The 15853-nt window shown below is 47.2% G+C and overlaps 1 protein-coding gene across 2 annotated transcripts in view; it reads right to left on the bottom strand.

Annotated features, from left to right (window-relative positions):
* Positions 1 to 1455: 1455 nt before the first annotated feature.
* The window catches only part of LOC109907798 (collagen alpha-1(II) chain-like), a 29616-nt gene continuing 15218 nt past the window's right edge, over positions 1456 to 15853 (bottom strand). For both annotated transcript variants that reach the window (XM_031793981.1, XM_020506022.2), the window contains 38 exons: positions 15400 to 15444; positions 15088 to 15141; positions 14566 to 14664; positions 14410 to 14454; positions 14161 to 14259; positions 13937 to 13990; positions 13707 to 13814; positions 13524 to 13577; positions 13155 to 13253; positions 12956 to 13009; positions 12754 to 12852; positions 12492 to 12545; positions 12245 to 12298; positions 11931 to 11984; positions 11759 to 11812; positions 11476 to 11520; positions 11222 to 11320; positions 10940 to 11047; positions 10782 to 10835; positions 10576 to 10629; positions 10421 to 10474; positions 9912 to 9965; positions 9696 to 9803; positions 9447 to 9500; positions 9285 to 9338; positions 9004 to 9165; positions 8275 to 8382; positions 7462 to 7569; positions 7021 to 7074; positions 6799 to 6906; positions 6625 to 6678; positions 6388 to 6495; positions 6193 to 6246; positions 4689 to 4796; positions 4303 to 4591; positions 3979 to 4166; positions 3448 to 3684; positions 1456 to 3276 (listed from right to left, as the gene is read on the bottom strand). In XM_031793981.1, the coding sequence (XP_031649841.1) occupies positions 3130 to 3276; positions 3448 to 3684; positions 3979 to 4166; positions 4303 to 4591; positions 4689 to 4796; positions 6193 to 6246; positions 6388 to 6495; positions 6625 to 6678; positions 6799 to 6906; positions 7021 to 7074; positions 7462 to 7569; positions 8275 to 8382; positions 9004 to 9165; positions 9285 to 9338; positions 9447 to 9500; positions 9696 to 9803; positions 9912 to 9965; positions 10421 to 10474; positions 10576 to 10629; positions 10782 to 10835; positions 10940 to 11047; positions 11222 to 11320; positions 11476 to 11520; positions 11759 to 11812; positions 11931 to 11984; positions 12245 to 12298; positions 12492 to 12545; positions 12754 to 12852; positions 12956 to 13009; positions 13155 to 13253; positions 13524 to 13577; positions 13707 to 13814; positions 13937 to 13990; positions 14161 to 14259; positions 14410 to 14454; positions 14566 to 14664; positions 15088 to 15141; positions 15400 to 15444 (3435 nt within the window). In that variant the 3' untranslated portion in view covers positions 1456 to 3129. The remainder of the gene's footprint in view (positions 3277 to 3447; positions 3685 to 3978; positions 4167 to 4302; positions 4592 to 4688; positions 4797 to 6192; positions 6247 to 6387; positions 6496 to 6624; positions 6679 to 6798; positions 6907 to 7020; positions 7075 to 7461; positions 7570 to 8274; positions 8383 to 9003; positions 9166 to 9284; positions 9339 to 9446; positions 9501 to 9695; positions 9804 to 9911; positions 9966 to 10420; positions 10475 to 10575; positions 10630 to 10781; positions 10836 to 10939; positions 11048 to 11221; positions 11321 to 11475; positions 11521 to 11758; positions 11813 to 11930; positions 11985 to 12244; positions 12299 to 12491; positions 12546 to 12753; positions 12853 to 12955; positions 13010 to 13154; positions 13254 to 13523; positions 13578 to 13706; positions 13815 to 13936; positions 13991 to 14160; positions 14260 to 14409; positions 14455 to 14565; positions 14665 to 15087; positions 15142 to 15399; positions 15445 to 15853) is intronic.

Genomic DNA, 15853 nt, shown 5'->3' with positions numbered 1-15853 from the left:
GCGCTGGCCCGTTCTTTCAAAAGAGATAAACAAGGTGATTGAGAGTTTGGAGCGTTTTAATGGAGATTTTCATTAGTCTTACTTAGACTTAAAGTATTCCCATGCACAATAGATACTCACCTGGAAGTTTAATATAAGTACACCCATCTAGTACAGGGTCAGACTCCCCTTTGGCTCCAGAACAGCCTGACTTCTTCGGGGCATTCTACAAGGTGTGGGAAACGTTCCACAGGGATGTTGGTCCATGCTGACGCGATGACATCATGCAGATTGGACGGCGGTACTTTCATGCGGCGTACAAGCCGTTCCATCTCATCCCAAAGGTGCTCTATTGGGTTGAGGTCTGGGGACTGCACAGGCCACTCAAGTACTGAACTCACTGTCATGTTCCAGGTGGTGTTTTTCCACTACCAAATTGTCCAGTGTTGGTGATCGCGTGCCCACTGGAGCCCTCTTTTTAGCTGATAGAAGTGGAACCCGGTGTGGTCGTCTGTTGAAATAGCCCATCCGTGACAAGGATCGATGAATTGTCCGTTCCGAGATGCCGTTCTGCACCCCACTATTGTACTGTCCCATTATTTGTCTGTGGCCCGCCTGTTCGCTTGTGCGATTCCTGACATTCTCCTTCGACCTCTCCTCAACAAGCTGTTTTCACCCACAGGACTGCTGCTGCTGACTGGATGATTTCTGTTTGTCGCTCAATTCTCTGTAAACCCTAGACACTTGTGTGTGAAAAGCCCAGAAGGGTGGCAGCTTCTGAGATACTGGATCCGACGCACCTTAAGTCACTCATTTTGCCCATTTTAACATTAAATCGAACAGGAACTGAATGCCCCGATGCCTGTCTGCTTGCTTTATATAGCAAGCAACATGACTCACTGTCTGTAGGAGAGATCTAGTTTTGTGAATGGGGGTGGTGTACCTAATAAACTGTCCGTTGAGTGTATATGATCGTATACAGATGGAATCAATGTTTGACATTATTCCATTCTTGTCATACTGCATCTGTTTGGGGTTCTTGCGGTCAATTTGCAGTCTACAGATGATTTATAATAATGTTCTGACTTCGCTCAAGAAAAAATCATCCCGCGGCTGAATCTATTTGAGGATCCCTGTCTAATTTAATCAAGTCTACTGTATATTCTCTTAATCTATGTTTATCTTGGCAATAATGTTTTCAATCTTTAAAAAAACAAAAAAACAATCTGGCATTAATGGTATAGCTTTGCTTTCGGGCAATAACTCGAAAAGATGTAGGTCTACGAAGATGATATTTGTAATGAGAATAATTTCCCTTTAAGAAGATATCACTGTTTAGTCTTCAGTCTAATTTGTATTGCTCAGCAGAAAGATATGGGAAGGTAATTGTGGGGAAAGCACACAACGGCAAACACCTATGTCAATGTGTTGATGCGTCAGTAAGACATTACTGTTTATAAACAAAATACTTCACAATTCCATTCAGCACAATTTCTTTATTTATGCTTATTAATTCAAACAAACAGAAGCCAACCATGCCCGGCCCAACCCTGAAACCGGTGAATGATTACAGACAGTACTTTCATTCCTGTGTAATGAGATTTTCTCAAAGCTAAAACACACACTCACGCACAGTCTCGCATACTCACACACATACCATGCACTCACAAACATAAAAAAAATAAAAAAAAGTTAACTGAACTCCCAAGAAATACAACTACAACAAAAACCTTAAAGTATACAGACCTTGGGTTCAGTTACCAAAAAAAAAGCTATTCAACTCCCATGCTATGTCCGTACTTACTCAAAAGAAACGCAATTAAAAATAAACTTCATTGTTACTTGGTTTTTCCTTTTTATTTCCAATTTACATCAATTAAAAGTGTAACAAAATTAAAATAGACAAGAAATGATCATAATAAAAATGAGTAACAACAAAAGAAATGACACACCCTCTCACACAGACCGAGACGAGCCACCCTGGTTGTTTTGGGTAGCTCTCCTTGGACTCCCGTGATTCTATTTGTGGGGCGTAGACTCCATAGGAGAATATCCAGAGTCACTTGGTTCCCTGCCTTGAATGGCTGCACCTGTCTTCCGAGGTGGGGTGTGTGTGTGTGTGTGGTGTGTGAGGCTAGTGGGGGTTTGGGGGAACAATGACTGAATTCTAGAACTCATAGCACCTTCTGAAGACAGCAAAGCAAAGATAGCTGTTCAGCACCAGTTCCACCCGAAAGCTCATTTGGGTCAGCTCAAGATTTAAGGTCAACTTTTTCTCTTTGTTTTTCAGCGTGAGGTAGCTTTAAACAATCCGGATGACTAAAACAAAACTGATTTAATTTCCCAAATTTTATTAGAATTTTTTTGGGGGGGTTGTTTGTCAACCGAGTAAGACATTTTCCTCTAATGGGCAATCAAGGGGTCAAGGACAAACATATCCAAATTTAACCTCACTTTCCAAAAAGTGTTGGTGTGCATATAGACACATGTACACACATAATGTGGAAATATATATAAAATCATCTGGTTGTTTATAAACACAGACTTTTGCAACAATAGAACCAAGTATTTTTAATACACAGTAAAAGTTTAGCTCCTGGTCTTGATGGTAAAAAAAAAACACATTTTGAAGCACCTTATAATTACTGAAAATATTTGATGGTCTACATTGATTCAAAATGGCGTATTTGTAGCTAGGTCTGAGTGGGAGGTTCTAGGTGATCTGTAGTGGGAGGAGCTTGTGCTGTTCTTATGGTGAAGTCCCCCCCCCCCCCCCCCCAGTCCCACTGTACCTCATCTATGCCCCTTTAAAGTTTAGACAATAAATAAGTGACATCGAGTCATGTTTCTGTTTCTCCATCACTCGTCCCTTGGCTTGGTCCCTTTTCCTTCTGGCTCAAACTCATTCCCACCGACTGTGGGCCACAGGAAACACGACTGGGGAATGCTGGAATTACGTACAGATATTGCTGGTGTCTTTCAGTGCTAACATCCAGGGTGTACAACTTGGAGAGCACTTCTTTGTAAGAGAGAATATCAATTATAATTTTTTTGTTTTTAGTTCCGGTCTTCATTTTTTGGAGCGTGTATTGTTTCATAGTTATTTCTTTCATGTTTTAGTTTTTTTTTCTCGTCTTGTTTCTCCCACTTTTACAAGAAGCAGACTGCGCCCACGTCCACGCCGAACTCCTGGTCCGCTCCTCCGATGTCCATGGGAGCAATGTCCACGATGGGCAGACGGGAGGTCTTCTGTGTTTTGTACTCGAAGACAGTCTTGCCCCACTGGCCTGTGTGTTTCTGTGGGACGACAACAGATATGTGTTGAAACACTGTACATTCCCATAGGCTACAATGACATATTTTTGGTTTGTTTACTGTTTAACTGGACTGTGCCTTCCCCAATAGGTCCTACATTACTATGTCCATCTTTCCCCCTGTCCCTACTTTGACAGTGCCTATTCCCCTCACCTTGCAGCCGTCCTCCGCCACGCTGTAGGTGAAGCGGCTGTTGCCCTCAGCTCGGATCTCCACGTCGTTGGAGCCCTGGAGCAGCAGAGACTTCTTCAGGTTGCCCGTGGATGCGTCCATGTAGGCCACGCTGTTCTTGCAGTGGTAGGTGAGGCTCTGAGACGCTTCCGTGGACAGCAGCCTCAGGAAGGTCAGCTGGATACTGGCGGCGTTGGTACCGTCCTCAGCGTAGCTGAACTGTGGAGGGAGCCAGAGGAGGAAGAGCTTAGGGTTAAACGGGACACGGGGCAAGGAAGGTGTGGAGGAGGTCATGGAGGTCACACACAGGTTTATGGGTGGTAGGATTTTATGTGATGTCTAGAACTTATCTGCAAGCCGGAAATATAGGTTCAGCCTGCAATTCATAAAAGGAAACACTGAGAGGAAGTGCTCTACTCGATGATCAGGGTAACCCTTGAAATGAAGTTACCCTACTAAAGCAGTATTTCGCTCAAACGTGCCAGTGAAGTGATTATTCATGTCGAGACTCACGTGGAATCCTCCATTCATGGTCTCTCCGAACCAGACGTGTTTGCGGTCCTTGCTCTTGCTTGTCCACCAGTTCTTGTGCGGCACGTTGGCTATGCTGGGGTACACACAGGTCTCGCCAGTCTCCATGTTGCAGAAGACCTTGATGGCATCAGCTGTGCTGCCAATGTTCGGGTCCACCCAGTAGTCACCTGGCGAACAGGAGGGGGAGAGGACAAATGGTTCAAACCTTAGCATGGTTTGGACTGATCACGTTGTACACATCTGTGGTCTTTCCTTTCCATTCACTCTCTCTTCTCCCTCTCCTCTAACCATTCCCCCACTCACCACTCTTCCACTCGGGGTGGGACAGTTTGATGTCTCTGCAGGTGCGGGCGGGGTTCTTCTGGCTACCGTCGGGGCTGCGCAGGTTCTCGATCTGGTAGTTGAGGGACTTGAGTGTGGAGTCCACCTCCACGTCGTGCTGCCTCAGGGAGCTGGATGCCTCATCAGCCCTCATGTACCTCAGGGGATCCGGAGACTTCTCTGGCTGAGACAGGCCAGCGAAGGCAGACATGTCGATGCCAGGGCCGGGAGGACCAGGAGGACCAGGGGGTCCGGGGTTACCAGGAGGACCCTGAAGGAGAAGAGGAGACGATTGTTACAAGGTGGGACTACATGAAGACTAACATATTTGTTGCTATATGCTATAAATGTTGCCAAGCGTTACTCACAGCAGCACCAGTCTCTCCAGAACGACCACGAGGCCCCGAGGGTCCGAGGGGTCCAGGGGTACCGTTAGATCCATCCTTACCAGCGGGACCGGCTGGGCCAGGGGGTCCCTGAGGAGATAGATAGGGTGGGGTCAGTCACAGCTCACACACATGGATGCTAGCATAACATGTATGAATGGGAGTCTCTTTGTAGAGGGGCTGGATTCACAGTTAGTTTGAAACTTTTACCGGATGTAACATTGTTCATGTTCAATTGTCCTACAGTGTACACTCTTTAATTCAAAAACAACCTGCTTATCGGACATTACAAACTTAGCAGCTACACTAGATGACCAAAAGTATGTGGACACCTGCTCGTCGAACATCTCATTACAAAATCTTGGGCATTAATATGGAGTTGGTCCCCCCTTTGCTGCTATAATTGCTGTGGGGATTTGCTTCCATTTAGCCACAAGAGCCTCAGTGAGGAGGGGCACTGATGTTTATCACTAGGCCTGGTTCGCAGTTTCCCTTTAAATTCATCCCAAAGGTGTTAGATGGAGTTGAGGTCAGGGCTCTGTGCAGGCCAGTCAAGTTCTTCCACACCGATCTTGACTAACCATTTCTGTATGGACCTCGATTTGTGCACAGGGGCATTGTCATTCCTGAAACAGGGAAGACTGCTCGGCCATGGAAACCCATTTCATGAAGCTCTCGACAAACAGTTATTGTGCTGACGTTGCTTCCAGAGGCAGTTTGGAACTCGGAAGTGAGTGTTGGAACCGAGAAACAGACGATTATTATGTGCTACGAGCTTGCTATGCGCTTCAGCACTCAGCGGTCCCGTTCTGTGAGCTTGTGTGGCCTACCGCATCGCGGTTGAGCCGTTGTTGCGCCTAGACTTTTCCACTTCACAATAACAGCACTTACAGTTGACCAGGGCAGACATCTAATGAACTGACTTGTTGGAAAGGTGGCATCCTATAACAGTGCCACGTTGAAAATCACTGAGCTCTTCAGTAAGACCATTCTAATGGCAATGTTTGTCAATGGAGATTGCATGGCGGTGTGCTCGATTTTATACAACTGTCAGCAGCGGGTGTGGCTGAAATAGACGAATCCACTCATTTGAAGCGGTGTCCACATACTTTTGTATATGTAGTGTATCTCTCTATGGGTGATAATTATTCACATCCCTTTCCTATTCTTTATCATGGAATTAATCTTTATGGCTACATTTTTTAAGTAGTAGCCTCTCCTGTCTTGTCTTCCTCTCTGCCACAACATGTGGTAATCACAAAAGCATTAGCCTTCCCTGTTATCCTAGGACAGACTAATTAAAACACAGTGGCCATTCTCATCCTCTACCTTATCACGGTGTTGGAGGATTATTTAAAAAAAACTAGCCTTTGACCCTCATTATTATATCACGGGATAACTACTGTATAGGAGTAGTCCTTTTGTCTTATCATAAGTCAGGAGGGATTAGAGAAGTGTTCTGTCCTTCTCTCTCGCCTGGACTCACTTTAGCGCCACTAGGTCCGGCAGGTCCAGCAGCTCCCTGGTCTCCAGCGGAGCCCTGTTAGTTTAGACAAAGACGACTGGAAGTCAGGGAACAGAACTTATTCCACACGCAGAAGTGTCATGAATACAGATCTATGAAGATGGAGAGGTATAATGGCTCAAGGTCCAGCGTGGCCAGAGGACTTGGGTGACTTACGGGAGGTCCGGGAAGACCCTGCAGACCAGTGAAGCCACGGTGTCCCTTCTGTCCCCTCTCTCCTGTCTCGCCAGCCTCTCCCTTGTCTCCACGGGGTCCTTGGGGTCCCTGATTTAGAGAGGCAGAGAGTGTCAATCAGCAAAAAAAAGGGTGTGCCAATGCCGGTGCAGCTACAGTTGGTAATAGTTCACTAGAGAATGGTGTGTGTGTTTCAAAATGAGCGATATCGAAACTCACAGCCATTCCTCTAGCGCCAGCTGGTCCAGCGGGTCCGGCAGGTCCTTGAGCACCCTAAAAACAAGAGTGAGGTTCTTCCCATTAGACAGGCTAACAACACCCAAACCAGTGTGAATTACAAAACACCGACATTTCTCTCATTCATATTGTGTCTAGTTTTGTATGGGTACTCACTCCCTCTCCTCTGTCTCCCTGCTTGCCCAGGGGGCCGACAGGGCCGGGGGCACCGGGAGCGCCCGGGGCACCAGGAGCACCAGCAGGACCAGTGTTACCACGCTCACCCTACAGGGGGAGAGAAGATCATAGGATATAAGGCCATCAAAGCGCATATGATAGCTTATCCATCAATTGGACTGATTGGTTTGGTCTGATTGGTGTATAATGCAGGTGTCTCACCTTGACTCCAGTGGATCCATCTCTACCAGGGGGTCCATCAGATCCAGCGTTGCCCTGTAAGTTAGAGACAGAGATTTATTCATTAATTGAAATGTATTGCTTTTTTGTTGGTTGCGGTTGTTGTTGTTAGTGCTGTGGTCATTGTTTACAATTCTGCTTGGCGGTTATTGTGACTGTGTGGGGGAGGGAAGTTCTTGTTTTTGGAGGTTGCTGTTGTTGTGTGGTGATTATTGATATTTATGTTAATGTTGTTGTTGCTTATGCTGCTGCTGTCGTTGCTATGGTTCTTGCAGTGGCTCAATCCAGAGGTGTAATTATATTGGCCAGCAGGTGGCACTATAGTGCAGCTATGGCCCACACCTCTGTCATTGCTGTGTGCAGCTACAGTGGCCTATAATTGTTGTTGTTGTTCTGGCCTTGCTGTTGTGTTTTAGTTCTGACCTCTCTTCCGGGCTCTCCTGCAGGTCCAGACAGTCCAGGGGGTCCCACAGGGCCAGGCGGTCCACGGTCACCACCAGCACCAGAAGCTCCCTGCTTACCGGGCTCTCCCTGTGACACACAGAACATGGACATCAGACTCACCATCAAGGAGTGAAGTGTCAGATGTCACCACAGTCCAATAACTGCAACGATGTAACATGCGACTGACTAGTCAATGGACTCATGGACTTCAATATTGATCTGCATGGTAAGTAGGACATCAGCAACTGTCTAAAAGCCCCTAGCTGGTAAGAAAAGCATCAAAACCCTCAATATGACGTAGTATGATGGACACTTAGTTCTGAATGCATCTCAGTTACAGCCAATTGGTCACTGAGTGATCGACTTCTTTGTGGCCGTTTTAAGGAGAAAGAAGTCTGGGTATAGATCTGTCATATTGAATGTATGTGGATATCAGGACTCCATGATATTACACAGGCAATCACTCCAGGCATCCCATATATGATTTTAGGGGACATATGTTGTTTAGTTACCACTCAATGGTGCATGACTAGTGGGAGTTATATGAGCCTGGACTTAGAAGGTTCTCAGGCCAATTGTCATTCATATTTTCTATCACTATATGTGGGTATGTCAGCTTATAGAGAGACCTTAACTTACAACTGGACCAGTAAGGGCAATGGTTCTCTAACACTGACCTGGCTTTCAAAGTTCACCTCTCTTCCTGATTCAGAAAATACTGTGACAATTTTTTACTCACTAATCATAGCCTAATTCAAGTGTGGTAGTTACTATCAGGGGTGAGGTACTCACAGACGGTCCAGGAAGACCAGGGAAGCCCCTCTCTCCACGCTGCCCAGGCAGACCAACAATACCACGAGACCCAGCCAGACCATGGGGACCTGAAGGACCATCAGGGCCCTAGAAATGGAGGAGACAATTAGGTCAAAGTTCACTACATTGACTTTACAGCCCCAGCTCATCGAGTTCATAACTGCAGTTCCAGAAAAACCAGGCACATTTTAAATGAAGTGGTTGACTATCAAGGTGGGTGAGTTGGTGTTACCAGGCCGACAAGTTACATCCATGAAGCTTAAAGTAACTGTTCAGTGAAAATCTCACTTTTTAAACGTTTATATTCGGTTAAATCATACCCAGATAATGTTGCTGACTCGTATTTGTGGCCAAAGCTTAAATTGGAGAAAAGACACTTCCAAAACACCACCTCAAAATTGTATCGTAAACAGACCATTTCAAAAAATGCTTGCTATTTCCTCGTAGAGAATGCTTCATTGGATGAGCTGGCCAATCAGCGGTCTACTTTTTATGACCGGTATACGCCCACACCATTCCAAGACAAGCTGCTTTTTAACATACTTAATTAAAAATGTTTGGAAGGAAAGTATTTCACTCATTGTAATTCATTAAAGGTCAGATTTCCTAGAAATCTGGAAACACTGGACAGTAACTTTAAGAGGCTGGGTGGCATTACCTCCGTGAGATATCATTTAGCCAATGTAAGAGTGGATGGGGAAGACTCACAGGGGGGCCGTCTTCTCCAGCATCCCCCTTCTCGCCAGGGGCTCCAGCAACTCCACGCAGCCCGGCATCTCCCTGTCTTCCTGGGGTGCCAGCGTCACCGCGAACTCCCTTAGGACCGTCTTTACCAGCAGGACCAGCGGGGCCAGCAGCACCAGGGTTACCCTGAGAGAGGGAACAGAGAGATGCAGCATTTTTTCAATCACACACATATACACAGGTAATCTGAATGAAAAGGTGAATTTCTGTTGTCTATGGAAGAGTTGTGAGGATGTGATACTCACGTTGGGACCGGGAGATCCAACTCTTCCAGCAGCACCAGGGAAACCAGTAGCACCCTACCAACAAGAAAGGGACAAGACAATATTTCAATAACAGAACATATCATGTGATATTTTCACTTACTATTGGGTAATAATCTCTTATCATTGGAACTGTTGACTTACAGCGCCACCCTGGGCACCCCGGCCTCCTTTAGATCCAGAAACACCAGTGGGACCCTGGAACAAAAAGCAACAATAAACACAATTAGACAAAGAAACAAGAACAATGAAACAAGAAGTGCATCAATTGTGTTCTCAAATACTCTCCATTTCTTTTTTCCTCCGAATGGTAACGTCTTGGGTCATAAGATATCTGTCTCAGGGACATACAGGTTTTTTGGTATCTCAAAGTGCATTTCGATGGGTACCTACCACAGGTCCAGGGGCCCCAGAGGGTCCCTGAGGTCCAGGGGCACCACCATCTCCCTTCTGTCCAGCCTCGCCAAACTCTCCCTTGGCTCCAGGCTGACCATCTGCACCCTGGAGTTTAGTGGATGGAAAAATACAGGTCAATAAAGATCCAACATTTGATATGGATGATGTGAATGTTTTCCTTGAAACGTATGCGACTGCTGTGGTTCTACTCACAGGAGGCCCAGCGAAGCCAGCAGGCCCAGGAGGACCACCCTCACCACGGTCACCCTGCAGGAAGAGAGAGACGGACTCGAGACACAGGCACCACAGAGAAAGGTTTTCTAACTGCACAGGTATATGTGGCCCTGTCCGTCATGCTGCAGGTGCGGTGGTTGAAAGAGGAGGAGGCTGTACTCATCGGAGATCAAGCCTTTTGGAATGGAATATATTCTGAGGGACTAAGTGTACTTTAATTTAGTGTACTTGGAACTTCCTTTATTATTTATAACTGTTGCCGGGCTACTTGGGAAGTGGCCATCAAAATGTCTGGTGACTTTGAGTGATCTTATATTTTGATCTGTCGAGCTCTGTTTCCTCTCTAGTTTCTTCCTGCTCTCTGTACTGGAGGGGAGTGAGTTTGCGCGAAGGTACATTTCGAACCTGAGCACGTCGACAACGTGGCTGATTCAATACAAGTCTAAAAACGGACGATATGACACTGGAGGTGGAAAGACCCAACTTACAGGAGCACCACGGGCACCAGCCGCACCAGTTGGGCCAGAAGGTCCACCCTCACCCTGAGAGGGAAGGAGAGAGAAGAGTGAGAAACCATCTGTCAAATGAATATTACACCGTACACATAATAACAGGTGTGTTTGATCAGTATGGTAATTCATACCTTCACGCCGTTGGGACCAGCTGGGCCAGGAGGACCAATGGGACCAGACAAGCCCTGAGTGGGAGGAGAGAATAAAGATGGAAAGGAGAGAGATGGAGTTATTATCAACCTCACTTGGTCATTGGATCATTGTATTTCCATTGGGACTTTGGATCAGAGTTGCCACAGAAGAGTGTGGCTATTTTCTCTGCTTCCGCGGTACTCACTCTGGAACCATCCTTTCCAGGAGCGCCCTCAGGTCCTTTCTCGCCGTTGTCACCCTGCAAAACACAGAAAACCATGACATGTATCATGATATAACCTTGCAGTCCGCCGTCGAATTTTCTACAACAATGATTCAATATTTTTGACAGTTGTTACTCACTCTGTCACCTTTGGCTCCAAGGATACCACCAGCTCCTCTCTCTCCTGGCATACCCTGCAGGCCGGGGGGTCCCTGAGATCCAGCACCACCAGTTGGCCCAATGGCTCCCTGTCAGAGAGGAGGAACGTGGAGTTAGAAGATGGCCCATCACACTGTTTCTGATGTTTCTCTCTTCAGTAGTGGCACTGTGATTGCCCGACTATAGGAGCTCAGGACTCCGTCTCCAATAGCAACGGAAACTCTTATTGAAGACGAGGTTGGCTGAGGGGAGGGGCTCCTCACCTTGGGTCCATCGGTTCCGGGAGTTCCAGGAAGTCCACGAGGTCCCTGCAGACCCTGAGATCCTGCACCGCCCCTCTCACCAGGGAAACCACGTTCGCCCTATCAGGGAACAGAGAGACAGGAAGTGAGAGGCAGAAACAGGAAGGACTACAGACATAAAGGTTTGAAGTATATGGTGGTGGCTAACTACATGATTGTGACAGTAAGTGAGGAAAAACATCTAAATCAGACTTATTGTAGAAATGAAAACTCACTCTGGGTCCCGTAACGCCTGCAGCACCAGCCTCTCCAGGAACACCCTACAGAGAGAGGAGAGAGACATTATAGCTGCACACTTTTACAGTAGATAAATGATACCTTGAGAATACAGCCTGTTCTTGTGTTTGCTAGAATTACATGATCAGGATACAGGCCTGAGGCGTGTGATGACAAATGTGACGTGAGTTAGCAGGGTTAGATGTTCCTAATGTGTTCAATCAATCAATAAGGGACCTGAACAGGTCGACCTGGTGTACTGCTGTGACCGTGGACACTCACCGCATCACCAGGCTTGCCTCCCTCTCCCGGGGGGCCAGCAGGTCCAGGCAGACCCTGCACAACAACAGGACCAATCAGTGACTTCCTATGACGTCATCAAAAATAGACATCAAGTTGTTCGGAATAGAATTATTCCTGTTCTAGCCATTCCAGAAAAGTAAGGCAAACTCACCTGGAAGCCAGATGGCCCAGCAGCTCCCTGCTCTCCTCTCTCTCCAGCAGGTCCCTAAGAGGAGAGCCATCAAAAGTGATCAACACAGGTTAGACAGCGACAGCACCCTGTGGTGCTGTGTGGAAAGTCTGGGAATTCCATTGCAATCCTCAAGTGCTCAAAGGGAGACGCTAGCTTTTTACAAATACTATGGCTACACGTATTCTGTTATGGGTGCATCGCAACAAGAGATTCTATTACTACGAGGTGCAGTTTTCACTCCTCCAGAACCGTCTATTGTCTTTCACAACGTCGGTCAGAGGTTGAACACTTACAGCAGGGCCGTTAGGTCCGGCAGCGCCAGTCTCACCATCTTTACCAGACAGACCCTGTTCAGAGAGAGAGAGGAACATGAATCAGTTCATTGTGAACCACCGCTGCAAAGGGATGGCGATCGATATCCGGTTCCTCCACCGTGTCATTCCTTGAAATTTTGTGGGGCTGAAAATACCAAAAAATTCCACAGAGGTGAACTCAACTTTGCTAAGACAGGAAGTTCATCTGAAACGCTGATCCACTTACTATCAGACCTTGACGACCCACAAGACCCTTCTCTCCTGCCTTGCCAGGCACACCCTGTTGGAGAAAAAAAAACACAGTGGTCAGTCACAGGGAAGAAGAAAAGACAAGTGCAAGGGGGCTTAATGGGGATGTTTCCATACACTTCCTGTACTGTATGTGTCTGCACTGTCAGATACTCTGTGTCTAGAGCTGGAGGAAAATCGACTGGCAATTTCTTCCCTCTGGGTATCACAACTTTACTGGAAACCCCTGTGACACTTACATTGGCTCCCTTTGGTCCGGGGAATCCCATCACACCAGGCTGGCCACGTGCTCCCTGAGGACCAGGTGGGCCGGGGCGACCGTCCTCACCAGCAGCACCCTACAGTACCACACACGGAGGAGAGAAGGTTTAATTGTATGGCAAAATGTTTGGTAAGAGTGGAATACTAGGCGGTGCTAGCCGGTTAACGAGGCATACTTACACCAGGGCCAACTTTGCCTTGAGGACCAGCATCTCCGGGGCGACCAGTGAGACCCTGTGAGCATCACACACAAAGACAGTGTCAACATTATACATGTAGATGGAAACCGATTTAAAGCCACGATGAGCCCCAGCTCGTATCGATGGCTGTTTTGGCTGGTTGTGGTGGTGGTGGTACCAGAGGTACTACGACTACTCACTCTGGCTCCGGGAAGACCAGGCTCTCCTGCGCGGCCGGGGTCACCAGTGCCTCCCTTAGGCCCACCCACGCCGGGAACACCACGGTCACCAGGGGCTCCCTGAGGAAGAAGAGGGGAGACAAAGAGAGAGATTAGTATTGTTTTGACAACATTGTTGATGAACTGTGACTAGCTAATTGTATTAATCATAGCTGGTTTTGGACAATCTATTTGTATTTGTTTTTTACTCATTGGTCTACATGGCCGTCTTCTTACAGTTAAGGACTCATTTAGTAGAACTAGTTGTTATGGTGATTTTGCTCCTGTCCATTCCTGTTTATCAGGTGAGATAAAAGTGTCAACATGTCAAATCAGCATTGTAAGACCCACCTTAGCACCAGCAAGACCGTCCTGACCCGGGAAACCACGGTTACCGGGAGCTCCCTAGAAACAAGGACAGAGAGGACATTTCCGTGATGAGGAATAGGATGTGGGAACAACTGATATGACCAAATGACACAGGACAAAAACAGAGCAAACTGCCGCGAGGTCTGTGATGGTTCGGATCCTTACTCTCTCGCCAGGAGGTCCAAGTGGTCCAGCAGCACCCGGCTCTCCTCTTGCTCCTCGTTTGCCCTCCTCGCCAGCGGGGCCAGGGCCGCCTTGGGGACCAATAGGGCCCTACAGGGGGTGAGCAAGAAGATGCCGGATTAATCCCAAACATACTTCCAAGTCCAACTCAATTGAGTGAAAATATCCATGTGTGGTTATGATATTATATGACCCATCAAAACAGAACTCACAAGCTCTCCCTTGGGTCCAGCCTCTCCTTTGAAACCAGGAATACCAGGGTCTCCCTGTAACAAACGCAGGGGCAAAGTCATCATTCTAGAAATCACTCAGAACAGTTGAAATAGGAATGACTTGACTCACCAGAAACATGGGTTTCCCCCCTAAGTAAAACCAATAAGCACCACCAACATAATATTAGGGTGTCCAGGTTTTGGGGGGAACATGGGGGACCTACCGACTGGCCCTTGGGCCCAAGAGGTCCTGTTGCTCCCTGAGGTCCGGGGGGGCCACGGGGTCCTGGGAAACCAGGTGCACCAGCAATACCAGAAGCACCCTACAGAGGGTGACAGAGGGAACACAACTGAGCGTTACTGACTGAGTAGTAGACCGATAATGGTGACCAAGAGCACTGTTTATTTCATGCTGAGTATATAAAGAGTGTAGAGGGTACTTTCTAAACCATATAGTGTAAGAGTATACTTACAGCAGATCCTTTAGCTCCGGGGATACCATCAGTACCAGGGTTGCCCTAAAGGAAGAGAGTGAAGAGACGAAAACAATGCATCAGTTTAATTATGAGATAATCAGTACGAGATGATGCACTTCGGACTGTATCACACAGAGCCTGGGTGTTACGTACAGAGGCGCCAGCGGGACCGGGAGATCCGGGTGTGCCAGCCTCTCCGCGGGGTCCCTGTGCGCCCTCAGCTCCACGGGCACCAGTGGGGCCAGCTTCTCCCTGTAGGATGGAAGCAATTCAGAGGACCATTAGGACTGCTGTTGCTTCTCCGTTGCTTCTAACTGTTCTTCAAACTGCCCTCGGCGACAAAGTCAAATGGTGTGGTGATTAGAGCTCATTGTCTCCCTGTGATAGACCGGCATACAGTCACGGTTCAATGTGACTCTTCCGAGTCCTTGACGTCGAGTGACTGTGAGAATCTCGCCTCGTTGCAGCTTATCACTATGGATCACCTCGTCAGAGTTTGTCACCCGTGGTCTAGGGAAATGAAGTGTCTGACCGCCGCGATTGGTGGGAATTGAACAGACCCATCCTTTATCGCACCAATAGGTTTCGATTTGGTTCATGGCTGGCAGGATGCACGGCAGAAAGAAATGAAGAATGTCAAAAATGTTACATACTGTAATTGTAAATAGTACAAACCTTGGAGCCAGGGGATCCAGGGAAACCAGGTGCTCCAGCAGGTCCAACAGGCCCCTGTAGGAAACCCAGTTCAAAGGTCAGAGTTCACAAACTCACTAATTCCTGTTTTTGTTATTATCGCACAAATACAACATGGACTGGGAGAAACAGACAAAGCGGTCCAAATCCATTTGAAATTATTTAGAAAATATGCACAATTGTGATGCAATAGGTGTATTATTGATTTCTGCATTACGGTTATCTTGTACGACAATGATAAAAGCTAGATGTCTTTGAAACAGTGAGGAACCAACATGAGGAGCTCATACGTACAGGAGGACCAGCAGGGCCAGGCAAGCCATCGTTACCACGGGCACCCTGAGGAGAGAGCAGACACGGGAGACATTATGATGGTGTTTAGGTACCGTGAGGTGTTCATGGATGAACACGTTCACACCGTTGTGTTTCAATATTCCGTCTCCAAAGGCCTAAGGTCGGCTTCATGAGACTACCATTCGGCAGGCTTTTCAGAATTGCCATTTTGACTGTAATTGATTTTGCTACACAGCCAGATTGAGAAGGTCTTTATCATGTGGCAACATTAACCAAAAAGAAAGTCCCAAACTCTAGGCTGGGATTGTCTGGTAGGCAAGTGTACAGACTATGATTGGGTCTGGTGAGGATTGATTGAGATTGGGGACATAAATGGTCGAAGCTATACGGCACATCATCTAGGGCTACACCTTAGCTTTGGTGCATTGCTAGCTTGTATTGTTCAGGAGTGTAA

The sequence above is a fragment of the Oncorhynchus kisutch genome, linkage group LG17 (assembly GCF_002021735.2).
Source record: "Oncorhynchus kisutch isolate 150728-3 linkage group LG17, Okis_V2, whole genome shotgun sequence".
In the NCBI taxonomy this organism is placed as follows: Eukaryota; Metazoa; Chordata; class Actinopteri; order Salmoniformes; family Salmonidae; genus Oncorhynchus; species Oncorhynchus kisutch.
This window is presented reverse-complemented; position numbering and strand designations above follow the sequence as displayed.